Source organism: Panthera leo, chromosome A2 (genome assembly GCF_018350215.1).
Source record: "Panthera leo isolate Ple1 chromosome A2, P.leo_Ple1_pat1.1, whole genome shotgun sequence".
In the NCBI taxonomy this organism is placed as follows: Eukaryota; Metazoa; Chordata; class Mammalia; order Carnivora; family Felidae; genus Panthera; species Panthera leo.
The window spans coordinates 82,390,558-82,404,379 of record NC_056680.1 but is presented as its reverse complement, the minus strand read 5'-3'; the positions used below and the strand labels follow the sequence as shown (position 1 = coordinate 82,404,379).

General features: G+C 34.8%; 1 protein-coding gene across 1 annotated transcript in view; it reads left to right on the top strand.

The window, feature by feature from the left end:
- MAGI2 (membrane associated guanylate kinase, WW and PDZ domain containing 2) overlaps positions 1–13,822 on the top strand; it is a 1,332,916-nt gene that overhangs the window by 379,178 nt on the left and 939,916 nt on the right. The window contains exon 2 of the mRNA XM_042916449.1: positions 4,551–4,667. Within this exon, the coding sequence (XP_042772383.1) occupies positions 4,551–4,667 (117 nt within the window). The remainder of the gene's footprint in view (positions 1–4,550; positions 4,668–13,822) is intronic.

The following is a 13,822-nucleotide window of genomic DNA, read 5'->3' as shown; positions in this document are numbered from 1 at the left end:
TGCAAGCTGATTTCAAGAAGCATTTGACTGAAGGGAAGAGAAAGTTTGAGCTAATAGCCATGCCCACTAATGAGGGATGGGACTACACCTGTCACGAACTAGCAATCAGACCCTTGGCACAAATATTACAGAGCCTGGTGTGTTTTTCCCTCAACCTTAGATAAGTGACCAACGTTAGCTACAAGACTACAACTAACAATTTGTCTTAAGGAAAATGCCAAGGAGTTTCTGTCCACCTGAGCTAAGCGGCATCTTCTTTCATAGCTTCCTCAACCTAGGCATTCAAGTAGTAAAGGGGGCAAAGCAGTTCTACTGGGCAAATTTCTGAAAACTTGGAAACCATAGAGATGCACACTACTTTCAAATGGTAACATTTACAGTTTTCATTCTCAAACTCCATGGGAGTTTCTTCCTGATGCTTTCCCCAGTCCCCATTTCATCTTTGCTCCAAGCCCAGTGTCAGATGATTTGTGAGAGCTCCACTTTCTTCATTCGCAATACAAATGAAGAGTTTGAATCATGTTCTGTCTTAAGGGTTCTTCAAAAGTTAACCTTTGATGTCAGGCTGAAAAGCTTGTTTGAGGTCATGTTGAGAAAGGACTTGACTGCTTTGAACTAAGAATTTTGGTCTTCAGCGGTGCCTGGATCGCTCAGTCGGTTGAGCGTTTGACTTCAGCTCAGGTTATGATCTCACTGTCCATGAGTTTGAGCCCTGCATCAGGCTCTGTGCAGACAGTTCGGAATCTGGAGCCTGCTTCTGATTTTGTGTCTCCCTCTCTCTCTGCCCTTCCCCTGCTCACATTCTCTCTCTCTCTCCTTCAAAAATAAATAAATATTAAAAAAAATTAAAAAAGAAGTTTGGTTTCCAGACTATAGGTTAAGAAACTTAAGTACATGTTCTTTAGCAGAATCATCAGCTTCAAATCCTTCCCAGATCTCTTACTAACAAATATGTGATTTGAAAACGTATTATATCTTCTAACTTGTTTTATTTTGTAAAATAAATGGGAAAAATCACAGTTAAATGAAGTATTTCAAAAAATTTTAAATATAATAAAAGAGCTACTGAGCTTTTCAAAGAATATAATGGCTAAGGCATTGGCGGTGGCAGTGCTCTGCTTAACAGAATGATTGATGTAGGCATCTTCTAAGGCAGCAAATCTAGGTATCACTAACAAATGACAGAACAGAAACTCCATGGAAAAAAATAACAATACGACCAAAAGTTATAACTATGGCAAATAATGTAGCAGATTATTCATTTGTTTTAATAATAGGTAACATTTACTGAACACTTACCATGCATAATTTTTTAAAATGTGAACTTAGATACCTGAAATCAGGTAATCTTGAGACCCAAGAGCTATTTTTCAGCTCAGCTATTGCCCACTCCTGTTGCTTAATTCTTCTCTAATTTAACTTGCTAATTAAGGGAACATGTGCCCTTAAGAGTGTGTGTGTGTGTGTGTGTGTGTGTGTGTGTGTGTGTGTGTGTGTAGGCGCTCTCTACACATATATACATATATATAAAATAGTTCTATACCTACACATGTATCAGTTGGGATCATGTAAACTTGCAAATAACATAAAACCGTAATAGCTTTAGAAATATATGCTATGTAGTTGCCTATATTATTTTAGCTGCTCATTGAAGCCATCAGGGGTCTAGGTTGTTTCTAACTTCTATTCTACTCCAGTATCCTTAGCATGTTGGATTTTTCCCTTATGCATGTCATATCCCTTTATGGCTGCTTCATCTCAGAGAGCTGGTCTAGTTCAGTTAATAAAGAAATACTCTCCTTCTATGTTAGGTCTCAATGGCCAGAACACAGCTTCTGGAAGTTGAAAGGGCAGCCAGGAAAGTGAGGAACTAGGTCGTATGACTATTTCAGACCACTGTGATCCACGTCCTAAAGCTGAGCATATTTGGGCCTGAAACTAAGTCAGTATTCTTAATTAAAAAAAAGAAAAAAGAAAAGAAAAAGAACAAAGGAAAGAATACTGGGTAGGCAAGTAGCAGAAGTTCCCATAATAAGGATAAATAAAATTTTTTTACTTGAAAGATGTGGTGAAAAATTATGAAGAACAATAAAGTATTTGTGAAATATGAGGCAAGAGAAGTCCTTCCAAAATAATTGTCATCATTTATGTCTTTCATTTTAATTAATGGAAGAAATTTTATATTAATTCTCAGAAGCTTCAGCAGATCCTTCCATGGGGGGAAAAGTCACTGAATGAATAGACAGCTTTTTGTTGTTGTTTTCTTACAGAAGTTAATTTTTGAGAGGGTGAATGTAGCATATTTGTAGTAGAAAAATGGTTTAAACTGATAATTTGTTTCAGTGAAAAGAGTCATCTTGGACTACAAAATGTGAGCTTATCCATGTAACATTAGGTGAGTGATTCTAGCTCACTTTAGTGGACAGACTGCATCTGTTGTTCTATAGTTAGCATTTTCTCCGGCTGCTAGAAAACATCTCATCACTTGGAATGTCCCACATATTCGACAGAAAGAAAAAGAGAAGAAAGCCGGAGTGCAGTTGTTGAAGGACCTGTGTACTTCGAACTCTGTGGAAATGACAGCTGAAAACAGGCAGGCATGATGCTGGCTCTGTGGCTGTAATGAATTAGCGGCAAGGGTAGGCATGATCTGTTGACCAGAAAAGACTGAGGGAGAAAAACAGCATTTCAGGCTCTCTAATAATTAACTACTTCAGAGGGATGTCAGGAAGTCCAAGACCCATGGAAATGCAGGACGTTTGGAGGTATACATAATAGGCAATCGTAGATAAGTGTTAGTTTTAAGTGACTCTCATATTTGACTGCTTTGCTTCTTTGACCAAAGAAATTGTTTTGAATTTGGAAAATTAGATGTACAAGCATTCTGGATGTAGTGTTTATGTGCACTCAATAAGCAGTATGTTTGCCTTGGATATCATTTGTTTTCTGATATCATATTATATTGGGTGGAAAAAACTAGATTGCAATTATTTGCTCAAATATATGAGAAACAGTGTTTGGAGAGGAAAAAATTTGATAGTCAATTCGGTTAAAAATATTATTTCTTATGGCGTCTTACTGAGGCTGTGCCAATAGGATAGGCAGCAACTGAAACAATGGATTCAGAAACTTCAGAAATGTTGTGATATGTAGTTTGCAAATACATTAACTACTGTTTGCATAAAAGGTGTTTGTGTTGCATATATGCACACCTGCATAATGCTATTTTACATGGTCATGGTGGTACAAATAGATTGATGAATTGTAATTTGGGGATTCAAAAAGACGAAGAGAATATGATTTATGTGACTCTTACAGATTTCCTATTCTATCTTTAATTTTTTGTCCTGGTTCAATTATCTAATATGCTTGAAAAGATAACCATTTCAGGAAGGATTATTTATATTTTTATAGGTATCTTGATTTATAATTTATTCTTTTAAATAGAATAAGAAGGACCTTGGGTAAATCTTCATAATTTTGTGTAATTATCTTTAAATATGAAATTAGTCTTTGGTAGATCCACAGAGTACCTTTTCTTGCCTAGGGCTCAGTTTATTTTTCATTACATTATAATGGCAAATAGACTTAAAATTATTTCTGGAATAATAATAATAATAATAATAATAATAATAAAACAATTATAATAATAAAAGAAAAATTACCTAAAATTTTTCAAACCTTGTCCCAGGTTAAAAAGAGCTGCACATAGAAAATTACTTGAAGGGGCACCTGGGTAGCTCAGTCAGTTATGTGTCCGGCTCTTGGTTTTGGCTCAGGTCATGATCTCACAGTTCATGAGATCAAGTCCCATACCAGGCTCAGCAGTGCTGGTGAGGAGCCTGCTTGGGATCCTCTCTCTCTCTGCCCCTCCTGTACATGCTGTCTCTCTCTCTCTCTCTTTCTCTATCTCTCAAATTAAATAAATAAACTTTAAAAATAATTAAAATAACATTAACTCATACAGACACACTTTAAAATATCATTTTGATTTATTAAATAAATGGAATGAAACATTAATATTTGTGTAGGTTTTATTCTTTTTTTTTCAAATCACTGTATCTAAATCCATAGTAACTTTGAATAACTTAAAAATCTTCTCAAACCTTGAAGACATACTAAGTGAAATAAGACAGTCACTAAAGAGAAAATATTATATGGCTCCACTTATATCATATACCTAGAGCAGTCACATTCATGGAGATGAAAAGTAGAATGGTGCCTGTCAGAGCTTAGGAGGAAAGGGACAATGGAGGTAGTGGGTGGGTGTCTTTTTTGTCAGCAGTGCTATGAGATATACTGTGACATTAGTTCAGGAGTAACACATAACTTTTGACATAATACAGACTTCATTCTAAATGAAAAATAATTTAAAGAATGCCTTGTAAAATGCTGAGCACAGACCTGACAATTATCTCAGTAAATCTTATCTTTTATTATTATGCAGATAAATGTTTAAATGGGTTCATGAGTATATTTAAGACAGAATCAAATTACATACTTAAAACTTATTTTCCAGCATCCTTCATTAAGAAACTTTATCATTCTAGGAGGAATTGTTGATAAGGATCTTCGTCACTACCTCAACTTACGATTTCAGAAGGGTTCTGTGGATCACGAACTTCAGCAAATCATTCGTGACAACCTCTACCTCCGCACAGTGCCGTGTGAGTACAACAGACAACATTATTGTCTTTCTATGTTAAAAGATAAGTGTTCACCTATATGTCTATTATTTTAAAAAAAAGTTAAATTGTACTAATTTTTTATGGTGGACTTTGGGACAAAATTGATTTGAGATACGGATTTTTTTGAGATATGGAATTTTTAAGTGAAAAAAATTTAACTACCATTGTGTGGTTTATGATGATGTTGTAGCCAGATGAAACTTGCAGTTGTCAAGCTACAAAGCCTGTCTTACTTCTTAAATTAGTTTTGATAAATATGAACTCTAGTGCAGGATGTTGATGATTTAGAACGAATCATGATTGGGGTAGAACTCCACACTGTGAAACAAGAGAATGCAAATTAAATTTATTAGCTGAAACAGCTATTTTGTAAGTAGAATCTACCCAGTAACTCCCAACCTCATATCTGGTTTGCAGCAGGGGATCCTCACAAGTGAAAAGAAACTCATGCATTGAAAAGTAAAGCTAAATGTCTGTAACTCTTAGAAAGTGATAATGTTGAGTGTTGGGTACAAATGTCTCATATGCAACCTATAGAAATCCACAGAACAACAATCTCTGATTATGAGCAGGTGCTATTTCAAAAGAGAGGACCCAGTCAAATGATAAAATTCACACATCAACTTTTTAGTACCTGTCAGCTTATTTAAGAATCTTGTATTAACTTTAGCACAATTCAAGGACTTTTCAAGCCAGGTCCTAGATCCTAGGTAGATATCAAAATCCATTTCCTTCAAGTCCCATGATCCTCAGAGACTTCCCAATCTCTCCAAAAACTCTGTGGTGTTGTGTGTATTTCTTTTGTTTTAGCACTGCTCTGAATTTTAATAAACTCAAAGCTATGGGCTCTGGAAAATTGACATTAAAGACAGGAAAACTTGGCTATATATATATATTATTATATATATTATATATATATAAATGTTTAAATGTTTATATATATTATATATATATAATATATATATATAATATATATATATTATATATATAAATGTTTATTATATATATATATTATTATATATATTATATATATATAAATGTTTAAATGTTTATATATATTATATATATATAAATGTTTAAATATATATATATAAATGTTAAATATATATATATATATATATATAGGGGGTGTCTTGAACTACCAGAACTATGCAAAAGGCATAGGTCATGGATGATTATACTGAACTGTTGAAAACACACAGAGAAGCGAAATGGATAATTCAGCACCCAACCCTTTTTACCTACGCACATCTTAGGAGGGGTAGACTTTTGCCATTGTTAACACCAAATGCCATCAAAACAAAAATGCCAGGGCACTACTATCACATATTCTTAAATGAGAATGCTTACTGATTGACATCTTGTCAGTCCAAATGCTACCCCTGTCAGTTTGTGTTAGTGAAGTGAATAGACTTTTGGGCTCTTGCTTTGAAACTAGAAGTTGAGAAAAGTGTATTCTTAAACTTGTAAGTTTGACATTAGAGTGATGGCCAGAGGAAGATGGATTAAAGTAAGTGACTGAACTATTTATAAGGTAACGGGTGGACGCATTTTCAAAGCTGTGATGTTGTCAGTGCAGCCATGTGCATTTATCTTTTGTGACATGAAAGAAAGGAGATCTGAAATACTGAATAAAGAATCTGGGCACTTTATTATGTTTAAAAGCTGAGAGAAACAGATAAGAGGCTGACATTCAGGAATACTTGTAGTCCTTGCTAAGGCGATGACATAAATAAGAAGTCTTAATTAAATATGTAGATAATAGGGATAAATTTTGCATTAGTTAATTAACTTCTTAAATAAGTCATCTCTCTTTAGAGTACGAAAGAAATACTATGAAGGAAAAATAAATATAAGGGTAAAATGACTAGGCTTATATGAGTAAACATAAAGAGTTTCATGATGTGATTTCAGTACAAGGTCATAAATTCAATTAGAAGTCCTTGAATAGCTCTTATAAAGGAGATGATTAGAAATGAATCTGAATATTGTAATCAAACAATTATTCTTTGAATTTGTAGCCACTACTCCTAATAGCCAGTTGGAGTAATACCATTCATTAAGGATGCTCTTAACTTGGCATAAAAGTGAAAAAGACATCTAAGATAGTGATGAGTCTGACTTATATCATCTCTAATTACTTTTATACTGATGTACTGGACCTACACAATCTACCATCTTCACTCAGTATATCTTTTAATAAAATGTTCAGACATATTCAGAGAATATGCAGCAAAAATGTGTCAGTCATGTAAAAAGTCCTGGCTTTGTTTGGAATCTTACATGTGTGTCCAGCATATCTACTGGTCTTGACTATGGAGTGATGTTTGTTACATATTTTCTTTGGTAAAAAAATTCTCATTGGTTTTCATATACCCAGCACCATAAAAGGAATAGATGTTACTGAAGAGTACGTCACTGCTCTTACAAATGCATACATTAATACGTATGCCTCTTGTGTGGTCGATAAATGGCTCCAAGAATAGGTCCTGGATAACTCCATGAAAAAACAAATTGTAGTCCATTGTAATTATGTGAGGGTGGCTTAACTATTTTTATAAGGCAAGACCCAACTGAATAATTCTGCTTACTCCACCGCCAGTAACTATGACTAGGAGGAAAGGAACAGTCTTGGCACTGGATTTCCTTGGTGTCTAGTGAATAAGAAGATTCTGGGGTGAGAGCTCCAGAGACACCCTCCCCTCACAAACCCCCATATACCCAGCCAAATTCAGTTGTGGCCAACTTGGCTCCTGTACCCCTCTCTGGAAAGGAATCTGGGCCCATCTTCTGGTTGATTTCCAAGCTAAGTGAGGGAGGGAGGTGGTTAGTCTAGCCCTTTATGGACCTTAACTGTAAATAATATAAAATCTCATCAGTCTGTTCCCTGCCCCATAAACAAAGTTGACTGCATTTAGGCTTTTCATTTGTCCAGAACCGTATCTCAGGGCCTGATTTTTCAAAAATATATTTTTTGAAGCTGTGTCTCTAGTCTTAAAAGGCAGAGCTTGGTCACAGAGACAGGATTGTTGGGCATATAATGAACATGAGCATACACACATCTGTGAATGCACACAGAAGCTCCCGTGAGATCAGTTCATCCTTCTTTGAAATTGAATCGGGGAGAAAAGATCCTTAGGAACTAACTCTTGATATTTTCTCTAAAACATAAGCCGTCACATGATTTGCATATTAAAGACCTCAATTTGTACCTAAATATGTGTCTTTTCATCGCTAGTTGTATGATTTATGGGGGGTAAAAGTCTTAAGAGGATCCTGGTGTCCTAAAATGAAAGTTGATTTTTAAAAACTAAATACTGTAGATGAATCTTTCTACCATTAGATTTCAGGCTAGATAGGATTTTTATGTAAGGGAACTTCAGGAGACATTAGTAAATAATCATGAGACAAAACTGTTGTAATTTGGAATGTGCTAAAGACTAACCAGGAAAAATGTATACACATAAAGGACTTGGAAAAGTTCAGAACATACATCAAATGGGATTTCAGTTACTTTAATAGTATACAAAGGACAATTTCAGAAGCACTAAGTTAGTAGCATCTATTTAGAGATTAGCAAGATTATTTAATTGTATCATGGTAAATGTGCAAAGTTAAGGCAGCATGGCTTGTTCTTTGGATAATATAGGTTCAAACATATATGAGGGAGTTTAATGGAATTAATACAGAAAAACATTGGATTAATTTTCAAGTGTTTAAACACTTAAAAATGGAGTTTATTTTTGTTTTAGTATTCTACTGTGCATAAAGATTGCATATAGTTAACTCTTCAGTCTAATCAACCATGGTTAAATTGACTATGCTTCCTAACCATGAGGAAAAAAGATACAACCATTTTCATTTATTGATGAAACGCTGGTCTTCTCTATCCAGTATTTATTAGAGACACAAATTAATTTTCAAGGCACTTATGAGCACAGATATGAATTCCAGATACTTTTTTCCCCATTATACCAGTTGCCATGAAGGAGAACTTCAATGACCAATTTTTAAAGTTTCAAAATGAAATGGAAGGTAGTTAAAATTAAACTTCTCTCTCAAGTTCATACTTTGTCATTTGGTGAGATGGTCTTATTAGGAAATGTTTTAAATATATTTGAAGCCAAAAGAAATACCAGCGTATACCAAGTAAAAGACAAAAATCAATAAAACCAAATGTCTAAAACTATTCCATAAAAAGTGAATAAAATGAAAAACATAGTTTTAAGATATGAAAAAAATTACTTTTATGGAAGAGCTGATTGGGGTGTAACTCACGATGATGTTTCTACATATTTAAGCACCAAGTTAGTACAAACTAAGTCATGTTAAAAAGAAGCAATATCAAGAATAAAATTGTAAGATTACTAATATATATTTTAAAAATTTTTCTGTTATGTTAAATTATATTTCATGGAGAAGCAAATAGAAATGGGCTCTTTAAAAGTTATGGAATTGTTTTCCCTTTAAGAAAAGCAGTTACCAACACACCAAAAGGTGTAGCTATGCAAAGGGATCAATATCCCTTTCCCCTAATTATATTAGACTATAGTCAGAGAGAACTATAGAAGAGAAGCTGGTGATTACATATGTATTAAAAAGTCTGAAATTTAAAAAAAGTCTGAAATTAGGGCAGAACTTTCTAGTATACTGCATGGGGGAATATGATTTTAATTCTTAAGCACACATCAGTACTTTTAAAGTTTATATGATATTTTTTTAATATTCAACAAGGCAGTATGTTTTTGTGGGCATGTATTAATCTTTCTAGTTATTTGTAATTTTCATCATGAAGGTGTAGTTCTAAGCATGTGCTAATAAGGGATGATGACATCAACCTGTGTCACTGTTATATTACTAAAAAAAGAAAACAAAAATTCCAATGACTTGAAATTCTGTGAGTTGAAGTGATCAAGAACATAATTAAGGACTCCAAATATCTTTAAGCAGTGTAGACTCATGGACTACAATAGTAGGTTGAATTACAGGTATTATGCAGGCATAGAACTAGAGATATCAGATCCAACTAAATTTTAAGCCAACATATTGCAACCAATGTAGATTATATATCTGTTTCAACCTTAGCCTTATTACTTCAAATTAAGAATCACCAATTTAGAAGCTCCTTTTAATGTTGCTTTTAGTGTATGAATCATGTTCTTTTGCAATTATTTCAGAATCAAGTTGCCGGATTTTTGTTCTTTGAAAATGAATTTTATTTTTTTAAACAGCCTAATTATATTTGGTGCTAAGTATCAAGAATAGGGTTATTAGAGAATAACTATGGTTATCAGCATCGTGGACCAAGGAAGAAGGAAATCTATAAACAAATGAAACTAAGTATCTTGAGAGATTTATAAACTGCCCTGGAAAGCTAGCTCAAAAGAAAAAAATTCAAAAGCTTCTGAGCAGTACAAATACTTGAAAGGATTCTACTCATTTACTCATTCAGATGTATGCCTGAGTGGTACGTTTGTTAAAAATGTGTTATTACTTTACAGAAAGCTTTATTAGGTTAACTCTCTGCTCCTTATCCCTGAGAATAGTAAGATCTAGTTTCATGTCATATACATGAAAGTACAATACATTTTTCTTTTTCTTTTTCACATTGAACAAAATGAATGTATCTTTCCCAGTCAGATAGTAACATTCATTGCGTTGGTTGACAGAGTACTCTCCAGGAGAGAAATGGCTTCAAAATTTTACTTAAAAGGAAAGTCAAGGAACATTAGAAGTGATTGTATTGATTTACCCATTTGACACCACAGGACACTAGTTTTTGAATAAAGGAACATATCTGGTACAAAAAAGCAACAAATACCAACAGTGAACAGCCTTACTGATCTTCCAAACCATATAAAATCCTCTTTGCCCTGACTTGATCAGCTTTTTTGTGTGTGGCTGTGAGCCAATCTTTCCTCTTGGTTTTTCTCTTTTTGGTTTGTATTTCTTTCTTTCCTTTTTATAAGAGGGTGACTCTTCACAGGAAACCTGGGTTTGTAGACCACGGATGGAGTAGGCAGATGGTATGCACGCTCTTGGGTTTCAGTGGCTCCAGCAGCTGGCCCGGGGAAGAATTGGATATGAGTGCTTGAAGCCTTTTTTCCACCTCCAGAAAAGCCAGTAATCACAGTCAGTGGAAAACAGCTCATCTTCCAGAACCTGCTCCCTGCAGACTTCAAAATTGTAACCCAGTTGGATATAAAGAGGTCAACATATCTCATCGCATGCCACTGCACTTTTTGAATAGAAAGAATTAAGACTCTGTCAGGTTCAGACCTACTCAGGTTTCCAAAGTCTGCTGACTAGTACATAGGCTGAAGGAAAAGCTGTAGGCAGATGGCAAGGATATTTGTGTTCTTGTGGGACTTTAAGGCTGTAAATTTGTACTAGAACCCTCAATTTCTGATTCAGATACATCTGTCCAAAAGAACAAGAAAGGAATACTAATTGTGGTTACTGATATTCTAATGTCCAGTGCACTAGTCAGAGTTATTCACAGTTTTCAGCTCAGCATTGCTACAGCTTGGTGAGTAGTGATAACCTTGGTTTTTCCTTATTTCACAACATGGTGCTATGGAAAGAGCACTCATCTAAGAATTAAGAGCAATTGGTTCTAGTCTAGGCTCTGCCGCTAACTAACTATAGGACCTTGGCAAAAGCCTTACCTTTTGGGTGGGTAGGGAATGAAAGAAATAACTCTAATGTGACTCTTTCTACTCTAAAATGCTGTGGTTTTCTGATTCTGCTGGCTTACTTTTTTTTTTATATTGTTGTTATTCAAATCAGTTCATCAAATTGGCTTAAATTATTCTGAGTATGGAATGCCCTTGATATTGAGCAGGTGTAAACAGCTTATGGAAACTGAAGATATATCAAATACAGCAGACACTTCAGGGAAAAATAAAAAGCTGGGTTTAAATTAAGTGCAGTTCTGGATAAAACCAGCCATGCGTGTACTTTCAGATTTTTCTATGAATGTCAAGTTAAGGATGCCATCATAAGTCTGATGTTCCTTGAAATCTGCCTTCACTATTCATGAAACTCTGAAATATGGTCCAGTTTTAGTAAGTGATGGGTAAATAAGCATAATGAGAAATACAAAGCTTTTAAAATTGCTCTCCTCCTTTGGAATGTGTAATGAGTTGAGATGTGACATAAAGACTTCTGAAGCATGAGGTGTATTGTTGTGAAAATGTGATTGCAATTTTTACGATAAGATATTTACACATGAAATATAGTATCTCCCAATGTTGAACTTTAATAAATGTCTTATGCAAGTGAATGGCGCTGGGTGGATGCTCAAATAGCTCTAACTAATGGGAGGTTAAAGCAGTGCTGAGTGCGGTCTTTACAGAACAGATGAGAAATTTAGGAGAGTCAGTAGGGTTTCTCACTCATGATAATTAAAAGGTAAAAGTGAGGTAGGATTGATAGTCGATTCAATTAAAAAGTACCCATAAACCCTATCTTTGGTAGGCATGTCAGATGTTTAGTATAGGGTCAGTTTTCAGTTAGTTTCCCAGTTTCTGTTGCACGCTTTCTTACTGAAATGCTAACTTTCAGGGATATTACTTTTTATGCACACAAACTCAGCAAGTATCTGCAGAAGCTCTGTCAGAATGAAGATAGACTTTTACCTACTGCTCCACACAACCCACTTGTCTGCATAAATGATAACTTCTCAACTTGTCCTTCAAAGAAAAGACTGAATTGGGGAACCCAGTGTAAAGCTATGTATATCTGTTCTCTCCCATTTTGGGTAGGAATTCTGATTTCTTGTCTCCTGTTTTTAATCGTCTGACACTGATGAACAACTCTGCAGATCAGTAAAGGGCCTAAATATTTGCAGGAAAGCTGAGATTGCATATCCTGAATGCGATTCATCTTAGCATTCCCAGTGGGGGAATGGTTGATGAGTGCCCAGGCAAGACCAGTCCTAGGTATTGGACTTCATGAATATCAACCAGAACAGTTCATTAAATTGCAGCCATCATTTGCTGAATACTTCCTATGTGCAAGAAATGTTTTTTTTACACTATCTAATTGAATCCTCACAGCATCCCTCTAATGTGTTACCCCACCTTTGCAGACATATGGGAAAAGCAAAGCTCTGACATTAAGTAACAGGCCAGACACTATGCACTAACTCAGTGGAGGAACAGAAATTCTATCCCGGGTGGATCTGACTCCCAGCCCACACCCTACATGAGAAGAACTCTCTAGTAGAAGTTCTGGGGAGTTATAAGCACCATAAAGGTGCATTCAAAGAGGTTCCGAGATGCTCCCGGGATAGAAAAAGAGGAAAAGCAAAGAACTGCAAGGTATCTACTGAGTATGAATGGAGTTCCATTGATAGAAAACACACGTTTTTGCCAAGCAGATAGGGACAGAAATTCCTATGGTAAAAAAAATTATATATATATATATATATATATATATATATATATATATGTAATTATCATGAAGGTTTTCAAGTTAAGGTCTGTTGATTGGTTAGCTTCAAGTCAATTCATCTTGACAGGAGGCTCTTGACTGGCCATTAATCAATTAAATATCAAACTGTCTTTTCTTTAGAATGTTATTGCCAGAAATATTGGAATATTTAGATACCTAAGGGGAGAAAAAAAATCGATAAATATATTATTCCAATAACTAAAACCGTTAGCCTTATCATAGGAAGAGAGATAAAATATGCAAATAACTCTACATTATATAAAAGCTTTCTTTAATTTCTAAACTTTACTCTGAATTCTAATCTAAATCTAAAATTCTAACTACAAAAACCTCTCTAAACAGGTATTTACAAAAGTTCCCAGTTCCTCACTTTGGCATTTTATAAAAGTATTTCTTTTGCAAACCAGTGTGAAGGTGGTGGTTGGAGTTAGGGTGGGGGAGGGGAATTAATTAACATTTAACAACCATCTACATGTAAGGACTATAATAATGCCCTTGTGTTTCGCAATCCTATTAGAAATGTGTTGTGGTTCCCATTTTCCAAACCAGGAAATTTAGGCTTAGAGAGGTTAAGAGTTCCTCCCCAGACCATAGCTGCTGAGTCAGTGATGAGGAATTCCAGTATCTGGATCTGTCTGATGTCAAAGCCCATTTATCAGATGTACGATGTCACATCG